This window comes from Centroberyx gerrardi, chromosome 16 (genome assembly GCF_048128805.1).
Source record: "Centroberyx gerrardi isolate f3 chromosome 16, fCenGer3.hap1.cur.20231027, whole genome shotgun sequence".
Taxonomy (NCBI): Eukaryota; Metazoa; Chordata; class Actinopteri; order Beryciformes; family Berycidae; genus Centroberyx; species Centroberyx gerrardi.
Genome location: NC_136012.1, coordinates 28,191,943 through 28,215,050, shown reverse-complemented (window position 1 = coordinate 28,215,050; position 23,108 = coordinate 28,191,943). Strand labels below are relative to the sequence as shown.

The 23,108-nt window shown below is 43.0% G+C and overlaps 1 protein-coding gene across 2 annotated transcripts in view; it reads right to left on the bottom strand.

Annotated features, from left to right (window-relative positions):
* The window catches only part of slc44a1b (solute carrier family 44 member 1b), a 49,263-nt gene that overhangs the window by 11,247 nt on the left and 14,908 nt on the right, over positions 1-23,108 (bottom strand). For both annotated transcript variants that reach the window (XM_078289134.1, XM_078289133.1), the window contains 7 exons: positions 12,957-13,093; positions 10,016-10,109; positions 9,455-9,624; positions 5,522-5,611; positions 4,710-4,867; positions 2,280-2,466; positions 483-651 (listed from right to left, as the gene is read on the bottom strand). In XM_078289134.1, the coding sequence (XP_078145260.1) occupies positions 483-651; positions 2,280-2,466; positions 4,710-4,867; positions 5,522-5,611; positions 9,455-9,624; positions 10,016-10,109; positions 12,957-13,093 (1,005 nt within the window). The remainder of the gene's footprint in view (positions 1-482; positions 652-2,279; positions 2,467-4,709; positions 4,868-5,521; positions 5,612-9,454; positions 9,625-10,015; positions 10,110-12,956; positions 13,094-23,108) is intronic.

Sequence of the window (23,108 nt, the reverse complement as noted above, 5' to 3'; positions counted from 1 at the left end):
CCAGTAGTGTTGTTAGTTCTAGTGTTTCTCCACATTAAGACTACATTTCCCATCAGCCCCGTTGCTTCCCGCCCCCCCTCCCCCTCCCTGAAGAGGATCAACATGTTGGAAGTGATTTCTCCATCTTCATTTCCCTCCTTCCACCATCTGCTGCCAGAAACTCTTTCAGCTTTAGCTCTGTTTGCTCTGGAAGAACAGAAGAAGAACAACTTCCTGTTTTGTGCCGTAAAGCGATCCAGCAGATTTCCCTCCAGATCCACCAGGTGGAGAAACTATGGAGGATGCAGAGTAGAGGCTGGTAGAGGCTGACAGTCTACTCGCTAATGATCTTATCTGTTCTTCTCTCTGTTTTTTCTCAGTTTTTCTCTATATTTCTAACTCTTTCCTAAAACTGAAGTAAAGCCGTTGCCCAGTTTTCCCTTCTCCGCCCCAGCGAGGAAGAAGAAGCTGGCGGTGTGACTGTGTGTAAACGGCAGACCGACCTGGTGAAGTAGTATGTGACCACGGCTCCGGCCACAGTCATCTGCTGGCAGGCCAGGATGAACTCGCTGATCCAGACCAGGCCGATGGCGTGGTACCAGGTCAGGTACTGCAGAGGTCCGGTCAGCCGAAACTCTGTCAGACCCGTCTCCTCGTTCTGGATCGGGTTCCCTGGAGAGGCAGAGAGACCAGGACCCACGTGCAGATAAGACATTTATCTTGTTTGCGTTTTATGTAAAAATCCAGCCGTCTTATCAGCCTCAATTTTTTTCTTCCTTTGTTTTTGATGAGTATACAAATTGGTATGTGTATATATATTTACGTATGTATAGGTGTGTGCATACATGTGCAGGTATATACTGTATGTGGAAACATATTTGCTCATATTTTGGTGCAGGTTTTGTTACTTGTTTTAACCATGTGTTGAAATGTTTGCCTTTTTATTTTATAATGTTTTCTAATTTATTATGAGACTATTATTCTTTTCCTTTTCACCATGATGTGTATATTTTAAATTAAACACTATTGTGATGCTCATGTATTTCAGATGAATTGTCAGCTGCCATGTGAGTACTTAATAAACCTAAACCTAAACCAGGAAGTGTGTGTGCAGCAGATTCTCCCTGTTTGTCCAAATGACCGATCCAAACTGAAGAGAGAAATCCAGAAGAGTCTCCCGGACAGCAGCGGGTCCAGAGAAAGCTGGACTCACCAACGTTGGCTGAAGACAACGTTTCGTTTACTGACCTCACTGCACAGGATTTCTGGGTAATGATTAATGAAGTCCTTCAAATTCAGTTATCTCCCACCGCTACTTTGGGCCACTGAAGTACGAACATATCTGGTGCAGCTTTTACCTTTATTTATCCAGAGAAGGTGAAGTGAGCTTCATGCTCTTTTTCAGCTTAGTCACCGACTACCACTCAACACAGTGAGTGCCAGAGTGTTAGCATGGAGCCTCAGAGCCACCAGAGCTAACCCACACACAGAGATGAACTTGGTGTGTATGTTCTCAAAACTTAAAGGACAAGTTTGGCGATTTTGGACCAGTATACTGTATAATTAGTCACTTCCATCCCTGTAGCTGTTGGACCCACAGACAGTATTGTCTCCAGTCAGCTGTCAGTTGAAGCTCCGCTGCCTCTTGCTGCAACAACGAGTCCAAACTGTTTGTCAGAATATCTCCAGAAAAGCCGCTTGTGTCTCCACAGAGTCGAGAGGAAACAGACTCAGTTCCTCCGTTACGCAACTTTCACTAATCAGGAAGCAGCACAGAGCGCTGTGGGGTGAAAGGCGGTTCCCGGCGGAGTGATCTGGTTCCGGACGGTCGGGTCAGATCGTAAACAGTAGAGTTCGGTAGAAGACGATCCACCAAGTGGAAACGGTCGGTGCCGCCGCTTTCCGGGCCGCGGAGAGAAATACGTCGGTCGCTCTCCGGATCGTTTTCACAAACGGCTTTTCTGGAATATTCTGACAAACAGTTTGGACTCGTTGTTGCAGCAAGAGGCAGCGGAGCTCGCTGCTTCAACTGACAGCTGACTGGAGACAATACTGTCTGTGGCTCCAAGAGCTACAGGGATGAAGAGACCCATTACATATAGGAACAAAATCACTGAACTTCTCCTTTAATGAGTAAGTTGACCAAAGGGCAAATCGCCCAAAAACTTGGTGCAGGCCTGCTCCTTTAAACATGGATTACTAATATTTTCTGCTGCAATGACCCAATTTCCCGGCGAGGATCAATACATTTTCCTCTTCTCTTATATTTTCGTATATGAAACCCAGACTCCAGCACTGACCGCTGGTTCCCAGGAAGAGCAGCACCAGGATCCAGTAGATCCAGAAGAGCAGGAGGGCGAGGAAGGTGCAGAAGGGCTGCAGGGTGAGGAGAGGAAGGTGGATGAAGACTTTCCCCGCCACGTGGAACAGAGCGATGGTCAGCGCCACCCGCTTCCTCATGAACAGCATCAGCAGCAAGAGGATGACCTGAGAGAGAGAGAGAGAGAGACACAGAGAGAGGGGGAGAGAGAGAGAGAGAGAGACAAAGAGAGGGAGAGAGAGAGAGAGAGAGACACAGAGAGAGGGGGAGAGAGACAGAGAGAGAGAGAGAGAGAGAGAGAGAGACACAGAGAGAGGGGGAGAGAGACAGAGAGAGAGAGAGAGGGAGACAGAGAGAGAGAGAGAGAGAGAGAGACAGAGAGAGGGGGAGAGAGACAGAGAGAGAGAGAGAGAGAGAGAGAGAGAGACACAGAGAGAGGGGGAGAGAGACAGAGAGAGAGAGAGAGAGAGAGAGAAAGAAAGAGAAAGCGTGAAAATGTTAAGCCCAAAAAGAAAAAATGTCCTCACTTTAAGGATTCGCCTCATCTCTTTATGTCCTTATAAGTATAGAAATACAACACACACACACACACACACACACACACACACACACACACACACACACACACACACACACACTCCCTTACTGTAGACTAAACCTAGTCCTAATTTTAATCTTAACCCCAAATCCAAGTCCTAACCCTAAATTAGCTCCTTGTCAAAATGAGGTGCAGAAAAATGTCCTCACTTTGTAGGATTTTCTTCATCTTTCTACCCACGTGAGGATATTTTGTCCTCATAAGGACAGAAATAAAAGAAAACACACTCCCACACGCAGATAAAAGCAGACAGACAGATTTAATGTGCAAATGTTGATCTTTCATCTTGATGCTTTGGAAACCTTGTTCTTAACTTTCATGCCAATAAAATGAATTGAACTGATGTGAACTGAATTAATAGAGACTTACAGAGAGAGAGAAAGAGAGAGACAGACAGAGAGAGAGAAAAATAAACTGAGGATGCAAGCTTTCTACAGAGTAAAAAGGTTTGAAGTTTTACAGAAAAAGAAAGAAAGCATTTTCCGAACCAAAGAAGTCTAGACGACAGCAGGAAATTGTACGTCTGGTGCAGAAAAGAAAGCAGCTCAAAAAGCAACAGAGAAAAGCGTCAGAAGATGAAAAGAAGAAATCGATGTAGTACAAGAAAACCTGAAGTATCGCTTGATAGCGCTGGGGAGAGCAGAGAGTCTGAGGAAGACAAAAAAGAAGCTCAGAGAAGACAAACCTCCTGCCCAAATAAACACACAGCAGCCATGTTTTACCAGTCCACGTTACAGGTAGAACGGCACATCAGTTTGTCGATATATTGAGCCGATATTGGCCTTTTCAAAGATGATTTTTTGGGGGATTTTTGTCTTTATTTTGATAGTTGAAAGTGGAGAGAGAAGACAGGAAAGATTGGAAGAGAGAAGTGGATGAAAAGCGACAAAGGTCCCAGGCCGGATTCAAACCCAGGACATCAGGTTTCATGGAACGTGCCTTGGACCACTGAGGCACCAGGACGTCCCGATAGTGACCTATTATTAAAAATCGTCAATGTCGTCCACCTCCAATATGATGGAGGTTCCTCCCTGATTCCCTTCTGAACCAAAACATTTTACTTAAAAGGTGCTGTGTGTATCATCTTCTATCTCGGTCTAATGACTGTAAACCAGTGAGTCCATGTTGGAGCTGATTGGTCTCCTCTATCTCACAGCAGTAGTATTGTTAGTTCTAGTATTTCTTCACATTAAGACTACATTTCCCATCAGCCCCGTTGCTTCCTGCCCCCCCTCCCTCCCCCTCCCTGAAGAGGATCAACATGTTGGAAGTGATTTCTCCATCTTCCTTTCCCTCCTTCCACCATCTGCTGCCAGAAACTCTTTCAGCTTTAGCTCCGTTTGCTCTGGAAGAACAGAAGAAGAACCTCTTCCTGTTTTGTGCCGTAAAGCGATCCAGCTGACAATCTACTCAGCAATGATCTCATTTGTTTACAGTAATTATACTAATGTCTCAAAATAAATGTGGTGATGATTTCTTCTGATGTTAAAACGTGGCGTAGCAGCTTTAACAGCTTCAGTGGTGGCAGTCTATAAAACCTGCAATGAAACCTGCCTAAACCCACCGAAAATTATTTGGGTTTCCTTGGAGAGTTTTAGTGTCCCATGATGCTCTAAATGCTGTTTCAGAGGCTTTTCCACCCTGATATGAATACAATTCTGGCGGAAACACTGAATCCTTGTTATTTTTGGACATGAAAATGGAAAATCAACATAAAATGGCAGCTTAAATCAGCTTAAAATATCAGTACCGGAATTCAAAAACCTGTATCGGTCTGACTCCAGCCCCTATACTGCAGTCATGAAAACTCACGGTGAAGACGGTGGCGGCGATGGCGTAGACCAGCAGGGCCTGGCCGTTGTCCCGGCTCATCTCCACTTCCTCTTTCTCTTCCTTCGTCACTTTAGTCGTCGTGTCGTTGGCGTATAACCGGTGGTCGATGTACAGCCACCAGAGGACGCTGGTTCCCGCTGCACAGACACATCACACACACTCAGCTTTTTCTAACTGTTATTTTTGTTTCTCCATTATTATTATTATTATTATTATTTTTAAAACATTATTGACTCAATTCGTTAAGAAATTCAAAGAAAGAAAATCAAATAAAACACACTCTTAAATTATTGCAGAATAAATGAAGAGCTTGTACTTCTAGAATAAACATTTTTAAACTAACCCTAACCCTAACCCTGAATTTCTCCTAGGGGATCAATAAAGTGCATCTTAATCTTAATGATTAATAAATATTATTTCAAATAATATTATCTATTTTAAACAATGAATTCCCAAAATATAACTAAATTAAAGACATTATACAATAGAATATATTTGTCCACTTTAATTACTGTAAATTAACAGTTTCATTCCAGAATGAGATATCCACCATTTGAAAAATGTGGCTGGCATGAAGGTAAATTATAGGTTACTATATGTTAGGGGTCATATTCAGATGTTTGCATGCAAAATTGTTCTATTTTAAAGGATAGAGTCATTGTGTTTTTAATCACTGAATGACAAATTTTAGGTAGCTAAATTTTTCTAAAACGCATTTTGGAATAAAACCCCATAAATGACACAACAATGAAAACAGTAGGAGGCGGCGGTTAGACAGGAAGTGAGCTCACCCAGGGAGCCGAGGACGACCAGCGCGGTGAGGATCCAGACCAGGACGGCCGAGATGTAGCGGATGATCACCATGAGGATCATGGACAGGACTGAACCACAACAACATGGAGGAGGAAAGACAAGGAGACATCAGTAAAGACTCAAGAGAAAACACCGTGACCTCTCATGTCCTGGATGTAGAAAACATTAAGAATATCTTCCTGATGCTGAGTTTCAGCCTCTTTGGCTCAAGCCACATCTCAGCTGTTTCAAAGCTTAACTTTCAATCACTCTCTGTGATTGATATAGATTGAATAAGGGAAATCAATGAGGGATGATGGCTTTTACCTGGATTCAGCTAATCAGTAGACTTCATAAAGACTCCATAATGATTTCTGCAATATGGACAATGTGTTTCTGATCTAGTATTTGAAATCTGTTTACATTACTGTTTACTTACTGACTGACTACTGACTGACTGACTGACTGACTGACTGACTGACTGACTGACTGACTGACTGACTGACTGACTGGCTGACTACTGACTGACTGACTGACTGACTGACTGACTGACTGACTGACTGGCTGACTACTGACTGACTGACTGACTGACTGACTGACTGACTGACTGACTGACTGGCTGACTACTGACTGACTGACTGGCTGACTGACTGACTGACTGACTGACTGACTGACTGACTGGCTGACTGACTGACTGACTGACTGGCTGACTGGAGCTCCAGCTGCAGGAGGCCCAACATGAGGCAGAACAGCAGGCCTCCAAGACCAAGGCCTTTGAGATGGAGCAGGAAGCTCTCTGCAAACAGACCCAGGCTGCAGAGGAAACCATTTCTGAGCTCCAGCTGCAGCTGATGCAGAGCAGCAGGCCTCCAAGACCAAGGCCTTTGAGACGGAGCAGGAAGCTCTTCATGAAATAGAGGAGCTAAAGGAAACGCTCCACGAAGAGAAGAGTCTGAAAAACATGAGGCAGTGATTCTGGGCCTTCTTAAAAATAAAACCTTCACCTCTCGCTCTGCTGAACAATACACTCAGAAAGGGAAGTGGAGCTGAAGTCTTCCCACTCTCACCCGCGCTTAATTGCTGAATCAAATGAATGAAAGAATCAATTAAACAAATCTTTTCACTGAGTGACTCATAAAGAACTGAATCTCATAAAAGAACCAATGCAAGTGGATTTCTTTGCAAGCATAGATTGTTCCACCATTGTAGTGAGGCCACTGCTTTCAGCCCTGCTTTTCCATGTTGAAGTTACAAAATATTGGTATAAGTATAGGTGGTATATAAGTGTTTCTTTGCTTCTTCTTCTTCTTCTTCCTCGAGAAGTCATCTTCAGTCAAATTCGAAACACTATCATCGCCGCTTGCACCTATATTTATTGTTTAGTTTGTTATGCATTGAACGCAATTTTGTTGTACTTGTACAATGACAATAAAAGGAAATCTCGAATCTTGAATCATAAAAAGAGGAAGCGTCCCTAGTATTTTGTATAGTCAGTGTAAGCCAGAGTTCCTCCACACTTCAAATGGTTGCTATAAAGTACCATACCATAACATAAAATACCATAAAGTACCATACCATAACATAAAATACCATAAAGTACCATAACATACCATAATATGAGGGGAAGGCAGTCAGAGAGTGCAAACCTCTGCCAGCACTGAACAACTTGCTGTAACACCCAAAGAAATCATTCCTATCACTTCAATTTTAAGTTAAATTGATTTCTTGGACCTGCAAACATCCTGATGTATAATAAACCCTGTAGCTCCATTAGTTTCATAGTTATGGCTAAAAAAAAAGAGATAATCTTCTAATGGTAGAACTCCCAGATCCGGATCACCACCATAATCTAATCAGCTGTTCCTTGGCTCAAGGCCTGTCTCGGGGGTTTGAGAGATGGACCCCGATTTCTCCAACTTCCACCAACAAGAACACCACTGCAGTCGAGAGTAGGGAATGATAAATTAATTTCAAATAAAGCCTCTTAATAAATGCTACGGCAGAACCCAACTACGTCAATCCTGATGTCAGAAGAGTCTGAACAGGTGAACACTTCCACGTTGTTGCTTTTAACCGGCAAGTCGTTCCCACAGTTATTCCCATGTGACGTGAGCGCAGCATCTGTCCCGCAAGCGTTCTTGTGTTCCAGTCACATAATACGCGAGGAAACGGCAGGAAAATGACACCCATTACCTGCTGTTCTGCAGGCTAAAATGGCTTCTATTGACAGTTTGAGTGCCTGTCAAGCTGCAGGAGGCAAAGCAACACAGCTGCAAGAAAAAGAATAAACCTGCCGAAGAGACGTCACTTCCCCTCTAAAGAAGATAAAATGTGCGATTTGTGCCAAGTCCTTTTTGTGTAAAACTCTGTCCAATAGCGGTCCAGAACAGAAGAAGTCCCTTTAAGGAAAGACTCCTATCTCTTTGAATGGAGAGTCGTCTATATCTAAAGTTCTGACATACAATCATTTTTCATTACATATTTACGAAAACTGCTGACTCGTTAACAACATGGAGCGTTAAAGTTTGTTGTCACAGAAAAACGTCTTTTTTTCCTCTGACTGATGCTGAACGCAGCTCCATTTACCACATTCAAGACAAATCTGGTTTACAGCTCCCATCATGCATCTGTCACTGTATCAACTGTTAACTGTAATGTCATCATGCAGTCCACAGTATGGAGCTGATGGTTATATATCGGAGAATATCATGTTATTAAATTATTTCAAATGTATTAATAAATCGGTTGCTGGCAGACGGTTGATGTTGCCTCCAACTTGCATCAGTCGTAAATAAAAAAGTTCTGCTGCTGCGTAAAGCTGAAAGTATGATTGGCGGATTTTCTTTATGATTTGCACATTAAGGTTTCGCTGACGACACGTTTTATGTTGTAGAAGCCGCCATATTTAGTGTTATGGATTTTCCCATTCAAACTGTGCCCTGTCTCCCTATATAATCCTGTCTCTGACGCTCTGACAGTGACTCGGCACTCTGGGTCTGTCGTCCTGAAGCAGGTCGTGGAGTTTAACCTTTAACCCCCGGCGGACGGGACGATCCTGAAGCCTCGTCCTTCACCTGGACGTTTCCTATCAGCACAAAGGCAAACTGCTCTCCGAGGGGGGAAACTAGCAGATATGATGACTCGGCTTTAATTTCCACACAGCGCTGCTATTTTTCTGCCATTAACCTCCAGCCGGAGCTCGGCGCAGCGATGCGGAGGAATCGGCAGCGGCCGGCGGAGCAGAACGGAGCTTCCTGATGTCGGCTTTCATTTAGAGAGCGGAGACGAACCGAATGCTCCTCCGAACCGCCGCCGATGATTCATCTGACCGCTGGCGACTGACTGCTTACGGGCTGCTGCTCACGTTACTGCAACTGAGCAGCTTTTTTGTGTACTTTTTTGACTATTTCTTAAAGTCAGTCATTTCACATTTACTTAAGTATGTGTTTACTGAGGTATCGTAATTCACTACATTTTAAATCCCATCCATGACCACATTCAAATCCGAGGGCTTCTTTCTAGAGCCGCCATTTTGCACCAAGAGACGTTCAACAATCATACAGGGAGAAATCCATCGTAGAAGAGGAGACAGACCAGTTTCTCCACCCACAGGAGCAGGAGAGAGACCAGAATGCACTGCAGCAGAGAGACAGGATGGGGTTTGAGGAAGAGTGAGACTCTCGCTCTCACTACGCTATCACTATCGATTTTGCTCTCTCCACCTCCATGTAAAACCTACAGCTGAAAGCAACAAGTTCACGCCTGTTCTCTGGAGATTGTTGCATTCTGGGAAACGCAGGAAATCCCTAAACTGCAGTAGAAGTAGACGAGACATGTTGAGGGAAAGTGGGTTCATCACTTCATCACTGAATAACGTGAACATGATAAATTTCTGATCTCTATCTCCTCTAAACATCATCAGCTGTTCTCACCCAGCGCCAGCAGGCAGAGGCCGATGATGATCTCCTTGCTGGCCGCCACGCCGGCGATCAGCCGGTGCAGGACGCTGTTGTCGCTGACGAACGTCACCACCGCCTCGGCGAACTTGGCGTAGCAGGAAATGTCCACCGGCGTGCAGCGGTTAAACACCGGCAACGCTTTGCTGCGGCGAGGAGAGAGGAGGGAGGGGTCAAAGGTCAGAGAGGAGTCACGAGTTTTAATAATAATAATAATACATTTTATAGAGTTTTAATTTATATTTTCCTCCCTCCAAAGCATTTATATAGAATTTGTATGGGAGTTATTTAAAAGTAGAGTTAAAGTGCTTAAATAAAAATAAGAATAGTAAAGTATGTATAGGGGAATATAAAAAATAAGAAACACATTCAAAAGAGAATAGATTAAAAAACAAAAACAGAAAGATCTGAAGTCACATGACCAGGGGTTACACCTCAATCACAACTGACTTCTGCATTACATTATGCTGCGCTGGAAGTCCATTCATTCCTATGGGAGACAACATGATGGACGAACATCAGGGAAGCTCCTCCTACCTGGGTGGAACAGGAAGTTTGGGGCATTTGGAGAATCTCTCCGGCAGGCCGGGGTATTTATGACCCGCCAACTCATAGGAACACAGCTCCGAGCCTGGAGGGCAGACGGGAAACAGGACACAGATTAGACATCATCATCATCATCATCATCATCATCATCATCATCATAAGCTCCTTTCACTTCACCCAGAAATCTTCCTTAAATTTTCCGTGTCGGGTCGTGTGTAAACGGAGTCGGAGTCGATATTCCAGAAAAGTAGATCCGGCAATTTCCCTCCTCCAGACCGAGTGAAATTCCCGGGAATCTTCCTCCTTTGTGATTCTGGTGTGAAAAAAAGCCGTCAGATTCCCGGGTCAAGCAGCAAAAGGTTACTACGGTCTGACGTAATGCGCTTTCAGGTAGAGCGAGCCGACCAATCAGAAGAGACTCTGGCGGAGTGTTTCATCCTTTCTTTCAGTGTTTGTTTGAAGCGGAGAGCTAAAAGTTCGAATTTTTAGTTTTCCAAAATGTCTGTAAATGGGACGGACTCTCAGCAGATTAATATGAAACATTAATAACAGCAGGAGAAACATTTGTCTACAACAGCAACAGGTGAGGTGTTCAACATGCGGCCCGCCTCACCTGTCAGGACCGTCATGTTGAACGCTTTCTACAGACAAACTTTAGAAATCTGACGGGTTTCAGGTGTGAAAGGAGCTATGTAGCGCTTTTCAAAAACAATATGGCCGCCAGAGGGGGTGTGACGTCACCAGAAAGCCCTCTATTATCACGTTTTTCCATGTTTACTGACTGACAAGAAGCCGTTTGACCGTAAAGCCACAGGCTGACGGCGGCCATCTTGGATCCACAATAGCAGCTTCAGTCCTGCGACAGGAGAGCTGCCATGTTGGCTGAAGGACGGAGCAGACTGGCACCGACAATACAGACATGACAGGCAGAGGTGGCACCGGGCTTAATGCTGGCTTTGTTAATGTACTGTCCACAAGGGAGTGTGTGTGTGTGTGTGTGTGTAGACGGAGAGAGAGAAAGAGAGAGAGATAGTTAAGACACCAAGGAGAAGGGAGAGGGAGACAGGCAGGGATAGAGAGAGAAAGCAAAACAAAGAAAAGAATTAATGAGAGAGGTGATGGTGTGTGTGAGTGTGTGTGTGTGTCTCTGTGTGTGTGTGAGTGTGTGTGCGTGTGTGTGTGTGTGTGTGTGTAGAATGTGAGAGAAAGATTGAGTGAAAGCGAGAGAGAGAGATGGAGAGGGATGGGGAGAAAGAGAAAGTAAGACAAAGAATGAATGTTGTTAGATGCTGGTGTGTGTGTGTGTGTGTGTGTGTGTGTGTGTGTGTGACTGTACATAAAGGACAGTATTATGTGTGTGTGGCGTGCCAGGTCACGGGCCAGACGTTGGGTCATCAGCATGACGTGAGGAGCGAGCGGCCGGCCGGTGACCTCTCCGTCTCTCCCTGCTGCTTCTGCTTCCTCACAGCTGATTTATTACAGCTGAACACAGCTGCTGCAGCAGAGACTGTACAAGGTAGAGATGGATGATGTTTCTCTGCTGATTCAATACATGATCTGAGGCTCAGGATCAATACAACCAGGATACCATGTGATCAATAAATAAAAGTTCAGTGACAACAAAGTCTGACTGTGCAGAATTCTGTTTATTTCTGAGACTCAAATCTTTCTAGCGATGCCATTGGCTGCTAGAATGTAAACAACAATTTAAAAATGTCATTACAAAGTGACAATAATATAATTTGGATGGAGAGCTTGTGAAACTGTGATGGTCAGGAGTCTCATTAGTGATTACTACAGCAGAATAACATGGAGCTGATATCACCATTCATGTTCCTGACAGCAGAATAACATGGAGCTGATATCACCATTCATGTTCCTGACAGCAGAATAACATGGAGCTGATATCACCATTCATGTTCCTGACAGCAGAATAACATGGAGCTGATATCACCATTCATGTTCCTGACAGCAGAATAACATGGAGCTGATATCACCATTCATGTTCCTGACAGCAGAATAACATGGAGCTGATATCACCATTCATGTTCCCGACACAACATACAGATTGTCACAGTTTTGTATTGAGATATATTGAATTTTGATATATTGTCCCATCACTAGTAGTAGTACAAACTAATGGTGGGATATAATTTGGAAGTCAACGAAATACATTAATAGAGCTGCAACTAATGATTATTTTCATTAATCTTTCCATTATTTTTTCGATTAATCGATTAGTCATTTAGTCTATAAAATGTCAAAAATAATGACAAACTCCCATCTCCAGTTCTCAGAACCCAAAGTGATTTCTTCCTCAGTCTGACCAGCAGCCGAAAAACACAAAAGTATTGATTTAATAATGAGATGAGCAAATCTTAGCATTTGTGAAGCTGCAACCAGCAAAAGTTTGGTATTTTTTACTTGATAAATGACTAAAACGATGAATCAATTATCAAAATGATTGTATAATCGATTAATTTTCTGTCAATTGATTAATCGACTAATAGTTTCAGCACTATGCACTAATGTCAACAGCTACGGCTAAAAAGCGACTTCAATAAAGAGCGTTCTGTTCTCAACATCTGGTCAGCTGGTAAAAGTTTCTTTTTTTCAGTTTCTTTTTAAGCCGTCGTGTTGTCAATGTCAAATGTATAGTCAAATATCTTTTTTATGTCTTTAAGATGTTTTTATGTGAAGCAACTGTCTAGCATCGTGTCAAACGCTTCTCATGTTTGTGATGTTTTTTATGTGAAGCAACGGACCGTAGTGATTGCCCAAGACAAATTTCCCAAGACAAATAAAGTTTCCTCTCCTCTAAAACAGTGGAAGTGGCCGGTGGATTTTGAGACGAGTCGGTCCCTTAGTGTCTGAAATGTAAAGTGAAACGCACGCAGCAGCTTTCAAAGTGTTTTCAGAGGGATTCTCTCACCGTTGTGCATGGCGAACCTCTTGAGGTCCTGGTACGTCTTCATCTCCTCGCTGGGACACAGAGACACACACAGAGCCATGGACTTGATCTTCCTCTGCACGATGTCGATGTTACAGGGATCCAGGAAGAAGACGAACCTGCAGGGGAGCAGAGAGGAAGACGCTCAGAACAACTGAAGAAGAGCGGGGAAACATCTGGATGCTCTTCAACACTTCGGTCACCATTTTCCTGCCAGTGTGGTTAGGAATGAGTTTTTTTTGGCGTCTCCCTCTGACACACGTGTACATTTCACCACAGGAGTTCAGTATTGTGCTGAAGGACACACTGAGGGGATCGAGCCTGTGACCTTCTGGTTACAGGACGGTCTCTCCACCTTAAAACAGTTTAAGATAAGATAAAACTTTAGTGATTCCTGTTTGGAAAGTGGGTCGATGCAACAGCAAAGAGTATCAGGAAACAGCAAAGGAAAATAGAATATAAATAAGAATAGAGCAAAAATGGGGCGATTAGATATAATACAACTGAAAATTACAACACTAAATTGTATCAAGTTGAAATATAAGAATGGGAAGCATGAAAAGAAAAAGATGAATTACATCATGTTTGAAGCCAGTAGAACATCCTGAGATAAAAAAGAATGAAAAATAATGTGAAAAAATACCAAATAAATATATATGCAGTATGAAAGAGAAGTGACGGGAAGTTAAAAATGAAGATACTGTATATGCATTAAATGACAAGTGAGAAGAATATGTGAATATGAGGAAAACAGATAAGATGAACCTTTAATGTTCCTGTAGATTCAGCAGAGAAAACAGAATATAAGAACACAAATTACATGAATATGTGAAATATTTAATTTACAGCATTTTACATACAGGTGTTATTTGTTTTAACTCACTGTTTTATTGTTTTTATAATGTATCTAATTGTGTTGTTTTATTGTCTTGTATAATGTTTAATTGCTTCTGTTACTACTTCTTCTTGCTGCTGTCTTGGCCGGCTCTCCCTCGCCTCGCAAAACTTATAAATAAATTAAGTTAAATAAAAAAAATAAATAAAAAGCTTCTAATCACAATTCCAGAGAAAAAAGTGAATCACGAGAAATATCAGCAGAATGTCAGAATGCAGCCGAGGGAGGAAACGTGTGACTCCGAAAAAACAACAAAACAACAAAGCTACAGACCCCCCCCCCCCCCCCCCACAGCCCCCCCTTCCCTCACCAACCCCCCCCCCCCCCCAGCGCACCCCCCGCCCCCCCGCTATCACATTGTCCATCAACACTCCCTTGTTCATGCAGATTTGATAAAATGCCGTGCAGCAGACAGAGGAGGCTGGAGCCGATCCACCAGACACACACACACACACACACACACACACACACATCTGCAACACACAAGCATGTATGCATGTGCACAAAACATGCACGCACACACACACACACACACACAATACACACACCCCATTGTCCATTTGATAGAAAAGGCAGCAGGCCAAACGAACCAGACACACACACACACCTTTCTGTCCGAGTGCATTTAACAAAAAAGAGGCAGCAGGCTACCAGACACACACACACACACACACACTCCATTGTCCTGTGTGCACTTAATAAAGACGGCAGCAGGCCAAACAGACCAGACACACACACACACACACACACACACACCCACACACACACACACACACAGTGCTGACCGGTGTCACCACAGAAAAATCAATGCTAGCCTGGTTAACAGCAGCAGAGACTCAGTCTGCACCGCAGCCAATCAGAGGAGAGCGTGACCAGACTGGGGTCAGACTGGGGTCAGACTGGGGTCAGACTGGGGTCAGACTGGGGTCAGACTGGGGTCATGGTGAGTCATGGGCTTCCAGACTGGTGCTTACATCACAGCACCTGAACCATGACATCACAACGCCGCGAACAGAGCCGTGACAGGAGCAGAGGGGAAACGGAAGGAAAGGAAAGGAAAGGAAAGGAAAGGAGAGGAAAGGAAAGGAAAGGAAAGGGAAGGAAAGGAAAGGAGGGAAGGGAAAACATAGGGAGCAGAAGAGACCAGTCTGCCACAACATGGAGTAAAAACAACGAAAGCAAGAGAAGAAATAGAAAAGGCAAGGAACATGAAATTAAATCATAAAGGAGGTCAGTTAAAGAATTAAGAAAATAGTCGATCAAAGTGAGTTTTAAAGCTGCAATATGCAACTTTTTTGTCATTAAAGTAACACTGAATCAGCAGGATCTATTCTGCATTATCAGTCTGTGTGTTCAGGCATAAATTTACCTGAACATTCCCCATTTGCCTGGAATTGTCTTTGTCTGAAATTGCTGCTAAATTCATCTCATCCAAGACGGACTGATGAGAAGAGAGAGAGGTCAGCGGTCCCGGGACCTCTACAGCTCGTCTTCTAGCAATTATAGAAACATCAAACTGTGAATTACTGGCGAGAAAAAGAGAAAAAGAGCTGAAGTTCTGCAATAATACTGAAGAATGCAGCAGAAAGTGGAAAAACTTTAGAGACAGATTCCTCAAAATAAAGAGAAATCTTACTAAAACAAAAGCGGGCTCATGGGCGATAATTCAATATTATCGTTTATTATCTTTCAGTGTGTGGTGATGATCTGGTGATTTTGGGAGATCATGACACACAATTCTGCTGTCTGAACTGATGAGAACAAGCACATTTTATTTAAAGACTGACAAAATGAGGTGTGGTAGGAATATTTGAAAATATCAGTTTTGTTAACATGTAATTTTGCGATTTTATGTGAGGCATATGGTGATATATATCGATATTGGGGAAAAAAAAGATTATCGTGATATTGATTTCAAACATACAGCCCAGCCCTCCTATACATGACTGGTGTTTGTGTGAGACGCAGACAGGAGTACACTTTGCAAAAACACCAGATATCATGTGTTGTAAATGCTCACACACACACACACACACACACACACACACACACACACAGTCTTACTTAAGTCACTTTTGGGGTATTTACATAGACTTACATTCATTTCCTGGAGACTTAACCTAACCGTAACCTTAACTACTGACCCAAAAATCAGCTTTTTACCAATTCGGGACACGGCTTTTGTCTCCAGTTGCACAAGCCGTCCCAAATCAACTGGTCTTAAGTCTGGTGTGTGTCCCTGAAAGTGACTTAAGTCATACCCACACACACACACACACACACACACACACACTGCCTGAACACGACCGACCAACACTTCAATCTACCAGATGCTCAGTTTAGGAACAAAATGTCTGATTGGGAGTTTAACTGCGCGGCGAGAGCGTTCATTGATTTTAAAAAACTGAAGGAAACGCAGGAGAGCTGCTTGAGTTTTAAATCTCCGTCTGCACCGTCTCACTTCTGTCTCACTTCTGTCTCACTTCTGTCTCACTTCTGCCTCACTTCTGTCTCACTTCTGCCTCACTTCTGTCTCACTTCTGCCTCACTTCTGTCTCACTTCTGTCTCAGCTGCAGCACCTCGCCTGGGTCCAGACCTTTGACTCCGCCCACTCCACCGAGTTCACCGCTTCTGGTCTGGCATCGTGACATGAAGCAGCGGTTTCTCTCGGTTGAAAAGTGATCGGTCCAATGAGCACCGGGGGGGAATAACAATTAGCCAATCAGCGCCACGGGCGGGACTAACGCCGTTGTCAAGCTGTTGTCAAGCTGTTGTCAAGCTGTTGTCAAGCTGTGCTCCAGAACCGAGGAGTAACAACAACAATGGCGACCGCTGTAGACAAGATAGACGCCGCTATCGAGGCTGCTCTAAATCCATTAAAAGTACCTTTTACTTTGAAATCCGAACAGCACTCTGCTTTGAAGGCATTTATTCAAAGGGGAGATGTTTTTTACGTTCTCATCACTGGATTTGAGTCTCGTCTACGAACTTGCCCCTCTGGTACTTGGAAATGGGTCGGGAGAAGCAAATATTGATTGTTATTTCTCCATTACTCGTGCTGAATTTGATATGACCCCCTTGATTAACACATTTATTTTACATAGACAGCGTGTCTTGTCAATATCGCCCGACATCGTACTTTGTTTTTACTTCGCTCCGTGTTGTCAAAGATGCTCTATACTCTCTGAACCGTCTCCGGTGTTGTCATGGCTACGCATCAGTGTCGACTTAAAATGACGTTAGATTCAGGCGGATACGTCGGTCTCTAGTGATTGGTTAGGGAAACCGGTTAGAGTGGAGGCAACGTCAGACTGAAGATGGAAACGGAGAGTAACGAGTTGGTAAACACATCTCTGTTTCTGCTGGATGAAGGAAAACAGGAAGACCGAAACACACCCAATCTATCAATATGATACTAATAACTAATACTAATCACTACTAATCACTCTCACTGTTATGTGATGAATTCAAATTATTACCTTCCGAGAGGCGTTTTACAATGCCAAAGGCCAGGATTTTTTTTTTTTCTTTTGTTTGTTTGTTTGTTTGTTTTTACTTTTTATTGAGGAATATGGAGTAAAAAAAAAAAAGACATTCCTGGTATCTGAGGCGTTTTCCAATTTTCAGAACAATTTACAATTTTCACAGCAATTATCTGAAGCATAGAAGAAAAAAATATATTTTTAAAAGGTCGGGGCAGTAGAGATTTTAAACAGAAAAATAAATCCCTCCCCAGTTTGTATCATTAAATTAGAAGTTTAGTTTCAAGGGCCAGGGACTTGGGATTTAGTTTAAATATCCTAGCCAAGGCTACACTTATGCTTTTTTATTGTCTATGTTGTTTACAAGGTCCGTATTGATCGTCTTGTCTTGCTGCTCGTGGTGAAGACAAAGACAAATTTCCACATCACGGACAATTAAGTTTTCGTATCGTATCATGTCGTAATGTATTTCATTTATAACCTGCTTTTAATTAAAAGCACATTGTCTCACAGTGCCACAGGAAAGATAGACAGACAGAGGATGGGAAGATAAATTAGATTCATTCATTTCATTTAACTGTCCATCTCTCCATTATTAAAATCAATAAGGGATCTAATTGATGGAAAGTGCAGCTGGTCCTGATGTTTTGTAGCTCAGTGTCTGTCTGTCTGTCTGTTGTCTGTCTGTCTGTCTGTCTGCCTGTCTGTCTGTCTGTCTGTCTGTCTGTTGTCTGTCTGTCTGTCTGTCTGTCTGTTGTCTGTTGTTCCTGGAGAAACCTCCGGTCACGTTGGCGAGGGAGGAAAACCTGGCTGAGCTCTGCTGAAGGGGGCGTGTACAAAAAAAAAAACAACAAAAAACCAAACCGGAGGACGGAGGATGGGAATGCTGCAGCTGCAACTCAAACGTCTTGTGATTCACAGACACTTCTTCTTCTTCTTCTTCTTCTTCTTCTTCTTCTTCTTCTTCTTCTTCTTCTGCTGCGGGACAAGAGGTAGATCTGCACACTTGATTCTGCTTACTGAAAAGCTTCGTCAGGTGTGTCGATCATTACCCACAATGCCGTTTAAATAGCATCCCCATACATATATACAATTCATTCAGTGTGCAGATAATGGGTTGGATACAAATCTAATGCCAGTGAAAATGTGAATCAGTGAGTTTTTCATCTTGGTTGTAGTTTTTAAAATCTCGCTGTATTCTATAGATTTGATCCATTTTTGGGGGTTTTCTGTTCCATTGACAAAGTTCAATAATCTGATGCTTCAATATCAGGCAGCAGACCATAATTCACTGCTGCACCGCCATCTTGCTGAGCCGGGATTGGCTTTCATCTTTCTATATACATCACTCCTGATTGGCTGAGCTGCCTGCAGGCTCTTAACTCGCCTGCTCAAGATGCCACAGATGTGTCAGAACAAGGAAGTGGTGATGAAAATTGGCTTCAAGCTGCACTTTAAGAACAAACAGCACAGATTTCATCTATTTCTTGATGTAATGATCCATTTCCATTGATAAATAATGAAGTGTACAGTGATTTTCTACTTCTTTTTAAGTGTAACAAGACTCCGGCATCTTCTAAAACAGATTAGCTGGAAATGTGAGTGTGTCTCTTATTGCCTGCTGGATTTCTGATTTTGAACACGCTTAGTTTTCTTTTCTGTTTGTTTCTTTCCATGTGAGACATTCTTTGGCTTTTTATCTCACCTGCAACAATTCAGTTTCTTCCACGTTTCATCATTTCATTCATCAAAAATACAAATCAACTAAACTCAAAAGCTGTAAAGCAGATAGTGACCTCTACCTAACGAGTTAATGATTTGATTGGTTAATTCACCACAAAGTAATCCGTCCCTACTATGTCGGTCATGAGGTTGCAGCTTACGACTGCTCTCAGGTCAGCTGTGCTTCAGCCTTCTCACTGTCTAAACAGGACAGAGGACTGGGTTAACTGATCCCAGTGCTGCTAACCTGTTAGATAAACCAGTGAACTTCCAGCCCAACCCAGCCACACAGGGAGGATTACAGTTACACAAGAGGTTAGGGTCAACCAGGGGAGACCCCACTGACACCCCGCTGACACCCAGCTGACAGCCGGGTGTCATCCTGTCCTGTGGATTTCACAGAGGGTTAGAGTTAACTAAATGACACCAAAGTCCTGCTAAGCTTACAGAGGGTTAATCAGGTGACGCTGTCTTACTGCCAACTTCTGTTAGGTTAGAGCTACAGTTAGTAAGCTACACAAGGGTGAGGGTGAACCAAATGGCACCCAAATGACACCCGAGTGACGTCCTGTCCCAAAGGGTGAGGGTGAACCAGATGACACCCGAGTGACGTTCTGTCATCCCGCAAACCACACACAGGTTTAGGGTTAAAGTTACAGTTACAGCCAACTTCACAAAGAGTTAGGCTTTACCAAATGACACCCGAGTGACACCCTGTCCTCTCGCAAATTTCACATAGGATTATGGTTAGATTCAGTTTCTTTCACTCCGTTTCGAAAGACTGGGAAAACTCAGCCGGCGAGAGGGGCGGAGACTTCTGCTCACCAGCTAGCGTGGTGTCATGTCGCGTCTCAACACTGTCTGGAGCAGTGCAATGAGCCAAAATGGCGACTCCCACGACTCTGTGCAAAACTCTCTCTAAAGCTGTAGATGTTCGCCGCCGCTGTTCAGGGGGGAAACGCAATAGAGCGCAAACCGACTATCGGTACTTTTTGATTTTCAAGTATGTGTACTTTACTCAAGTTTTTCTTTCACTTGAGGAATACTTCGCCATTTTTTAACCTTTTTATTTAACGGAAACTGAGTTTTGGGACTGCCCACCGCCCGTCTCTGAGACACAGAGCAAGCAGGCAGACATGGTGCCGTCTCATAGCATGTATTAGTGAGGACCAATATATGGAGATAAGCTTAAAAAATGGCGAAGTGTTCCTTTAAGACTTTTTACTTTTACTCACCACATTTCAAAAGAAAAATCTATACTTTCTACTTTCTCACTACATTTTCAAAACAGACTCGTTACTCTCGGGACATCATCTGTCCCGAGAGTAACTGCTTTTTTGGGGGGGGGGTTTTGCATCAGAGCCAAATGTGATTGGCTGCTTGTTCAGCAAAGCGACACCAGAAAAGAGGGAAAGGGACGGAGAGAGAAGCAACAGAGCTGCAGACTCAACAGAAAACCCGGTTTAGAACATTAGAAATGCGTTTTTTAGACGACTACTTTTACTTTTATACTTTAAATTTAACACCATGTACTTTTATACTTTGACTTGATTTGAAATGGTACTTCAACTTTTACCGGAGTATATTTTTAGATGAGTTTTGGCACTTTTACCTGAGTAAGGACTTTGTGTTCTTCTACGTCCTCTGAGCCTCACACAGGGTTTAGGAACAGCTTAGGTATTTGAAGCTACACAAACCTAATAGAGTCACATAAATCTTTCTAGTTGCAGCCTAAACAGTGCAGACTATAATTCCCCAAAGCAGTGCGCATGGCAAAAAGCATTACACACTGACAAACCGCACCTGGCTCTTATAGAGACGCTCAACATGTTCACATGTGCTGTAAAGGGAACAAGGCAATCACACCAACAACCAATCAGCTCTAATAAAAGCTAAACTGCTGCTGACTCATTTAAGGCCCGGAGCTCGTTAACGCTGACTCAGCAAAGTTCACAAACCATAATGGCCTCGCAGCAAATAAATTAACAATATTACAGCAGCATAATGAACAGCTACAAATTAAATAACAACACTACAGCAGAATTTAAGTGGGTTTTAACATCCAATTTGGGTCATTGCACAGTACATTTGACATCTGTACATAGTAGTAGATATACTAGTTTGGTATATTTAGTGGATACGTCTACATCTGTCTTTCTAATAATATTTCAACCTTTGTATAAACATAATCTGACTTTCCCCACATATGTGCACATACATTTTATTCCCATATGGGTCTTCAGCAATAGAATGTAACACCAAATTCACGATAACGTCCGTTAAATAATCAATAAGAGCTGCTAATTAACCGTGTTGCTGAAAGCGTCTGAGTGCCAAACCAGCGAAGCATCACAACAAGCAGAAACAAAAACACCAGGAGAGAGAGAGAGGGGGAGAGGAGAGAGAGAGAGAGAGAGAGAGAGAGAGAGAGAGAGAGAGAGAGGATTGACAGCTGTGCAGAGTCTAATTGAATCCCATGACAGCTGCTTCCTCACTGGACTCTGCTGTCAGGTGGGAAGGCGGCCGGCGAGTCCCGTCAGTCAAAAGCCTGCAGATTCTGCTGCTGATTGGGCTGTGTGTGTGTGTGTGTGTGTGTGTGTGTGTGTGTGTGTGTGTTCACCCCTTATCATTTGATCACACCTACTGCCAGCAAAACAGCACCGCTAAAAATCACACACAGGTACAAAACACTTCAACAAGACACGGTCCAATCAATAGTCATCTGAGTCATGCCTGTTTATCAGTGTATGTGTGTGTGTGTGTGTGTTTGAGTGTGTGTGTGTGTGCACCATTCGTCTGACCCCAGGCAGTCTGTCAAGGTGTTTTAATGAAGGCCATAATTGCTGTTTAATGTGGTGATTATGGAGCCGCAGAGCTAACGGCTAGCAAGCAGAGCGCCTGAGGACCTGAGGGAGGACAGGCTGATCTGTTCCATCCATGAGCTTTAACACACAGTTCCTGCTTACAGAGCAGAGCAGCAAAACACACCAGGGAGGAGATTCACATTCAAACTATCGCCAGTGAACCAAATCTAAATGTCTGTTTTGGATTTTTAACGTCCGTTCTTATATTCTAATATGTTTACATTCACATATTTGCCTGTCTCTGCTGTAAAATGGTAAGAAATAGAAATATAGGTTATATAAGTAAATATATATAAGATTATATGCAGATATGTTAATACAGATGTAAATGGATACAGTATATATAGAAATTGGTCTTCTATTGTTCTCATTTGTAAAAAAAAAAAAAAAAAAAAAATGTAAGACAATATAATTACAGCAATAAGTGATTTTATCAATGTTTTAATAAAAAGAAATTTGAAAAAAAAAAAAAAAAAATGGTAAGAAATTATAACTTTGTAATGTAGGGCTAAAGTGGTTGTTACGTGTGGCCCTGCATGTGCATTATTGCACACTGCTTGTGGGTGTGTTCTATTCTCTCTCTCTCTCTCTCTCTCTCTCTCTGGTGCTTTCTCGCTCTCCTCTACCTGTTTTCTACTCTAGCTGGAGCACCTGAAGCCAATTAACCATCAGAGTTAAAAGGGGACCTGAGGAGCAGTGGGAGAGACACAGCCAGACGCCCGACAGCCTGCAGCACAGCCGTTCTTGGGGGATTCTTTTTTCCCCCTATTGTTTTTCCTCAGCATGTTCTTGGTGTGTTGAGTTTTGTTATTTTCGTTTGTTGTTTTAGTTTGGGATGGAGATCACCGGTAGTTCAGTTATCGGGTTTTTGTTTTGGTATAGTTTAGTTTACCTTTTTCCTTTGGTAGTTTAGGGGGGGGGGAGAGCTGGGTTCGCACGGCCCATTGCGTGGCTGGCCCAGTATTTTCCCCATCTTTTGTTCTGTTTGGCTGGGATCTCCAACCCCTTTTGGTTTGTTTCTCTTTTCCATTTTGAGTATGGTTTATTTTCTTCTAAATAAAACCTGGTTTTTGTTACTCAGCGGTAGTGGCGTCCTTTTATATGTTTCGGTCTCCAGTTGAGCCTTAAGTGTTTAGGAGGCCGTAACAGTGGTAATGCTTGAGATCCTTG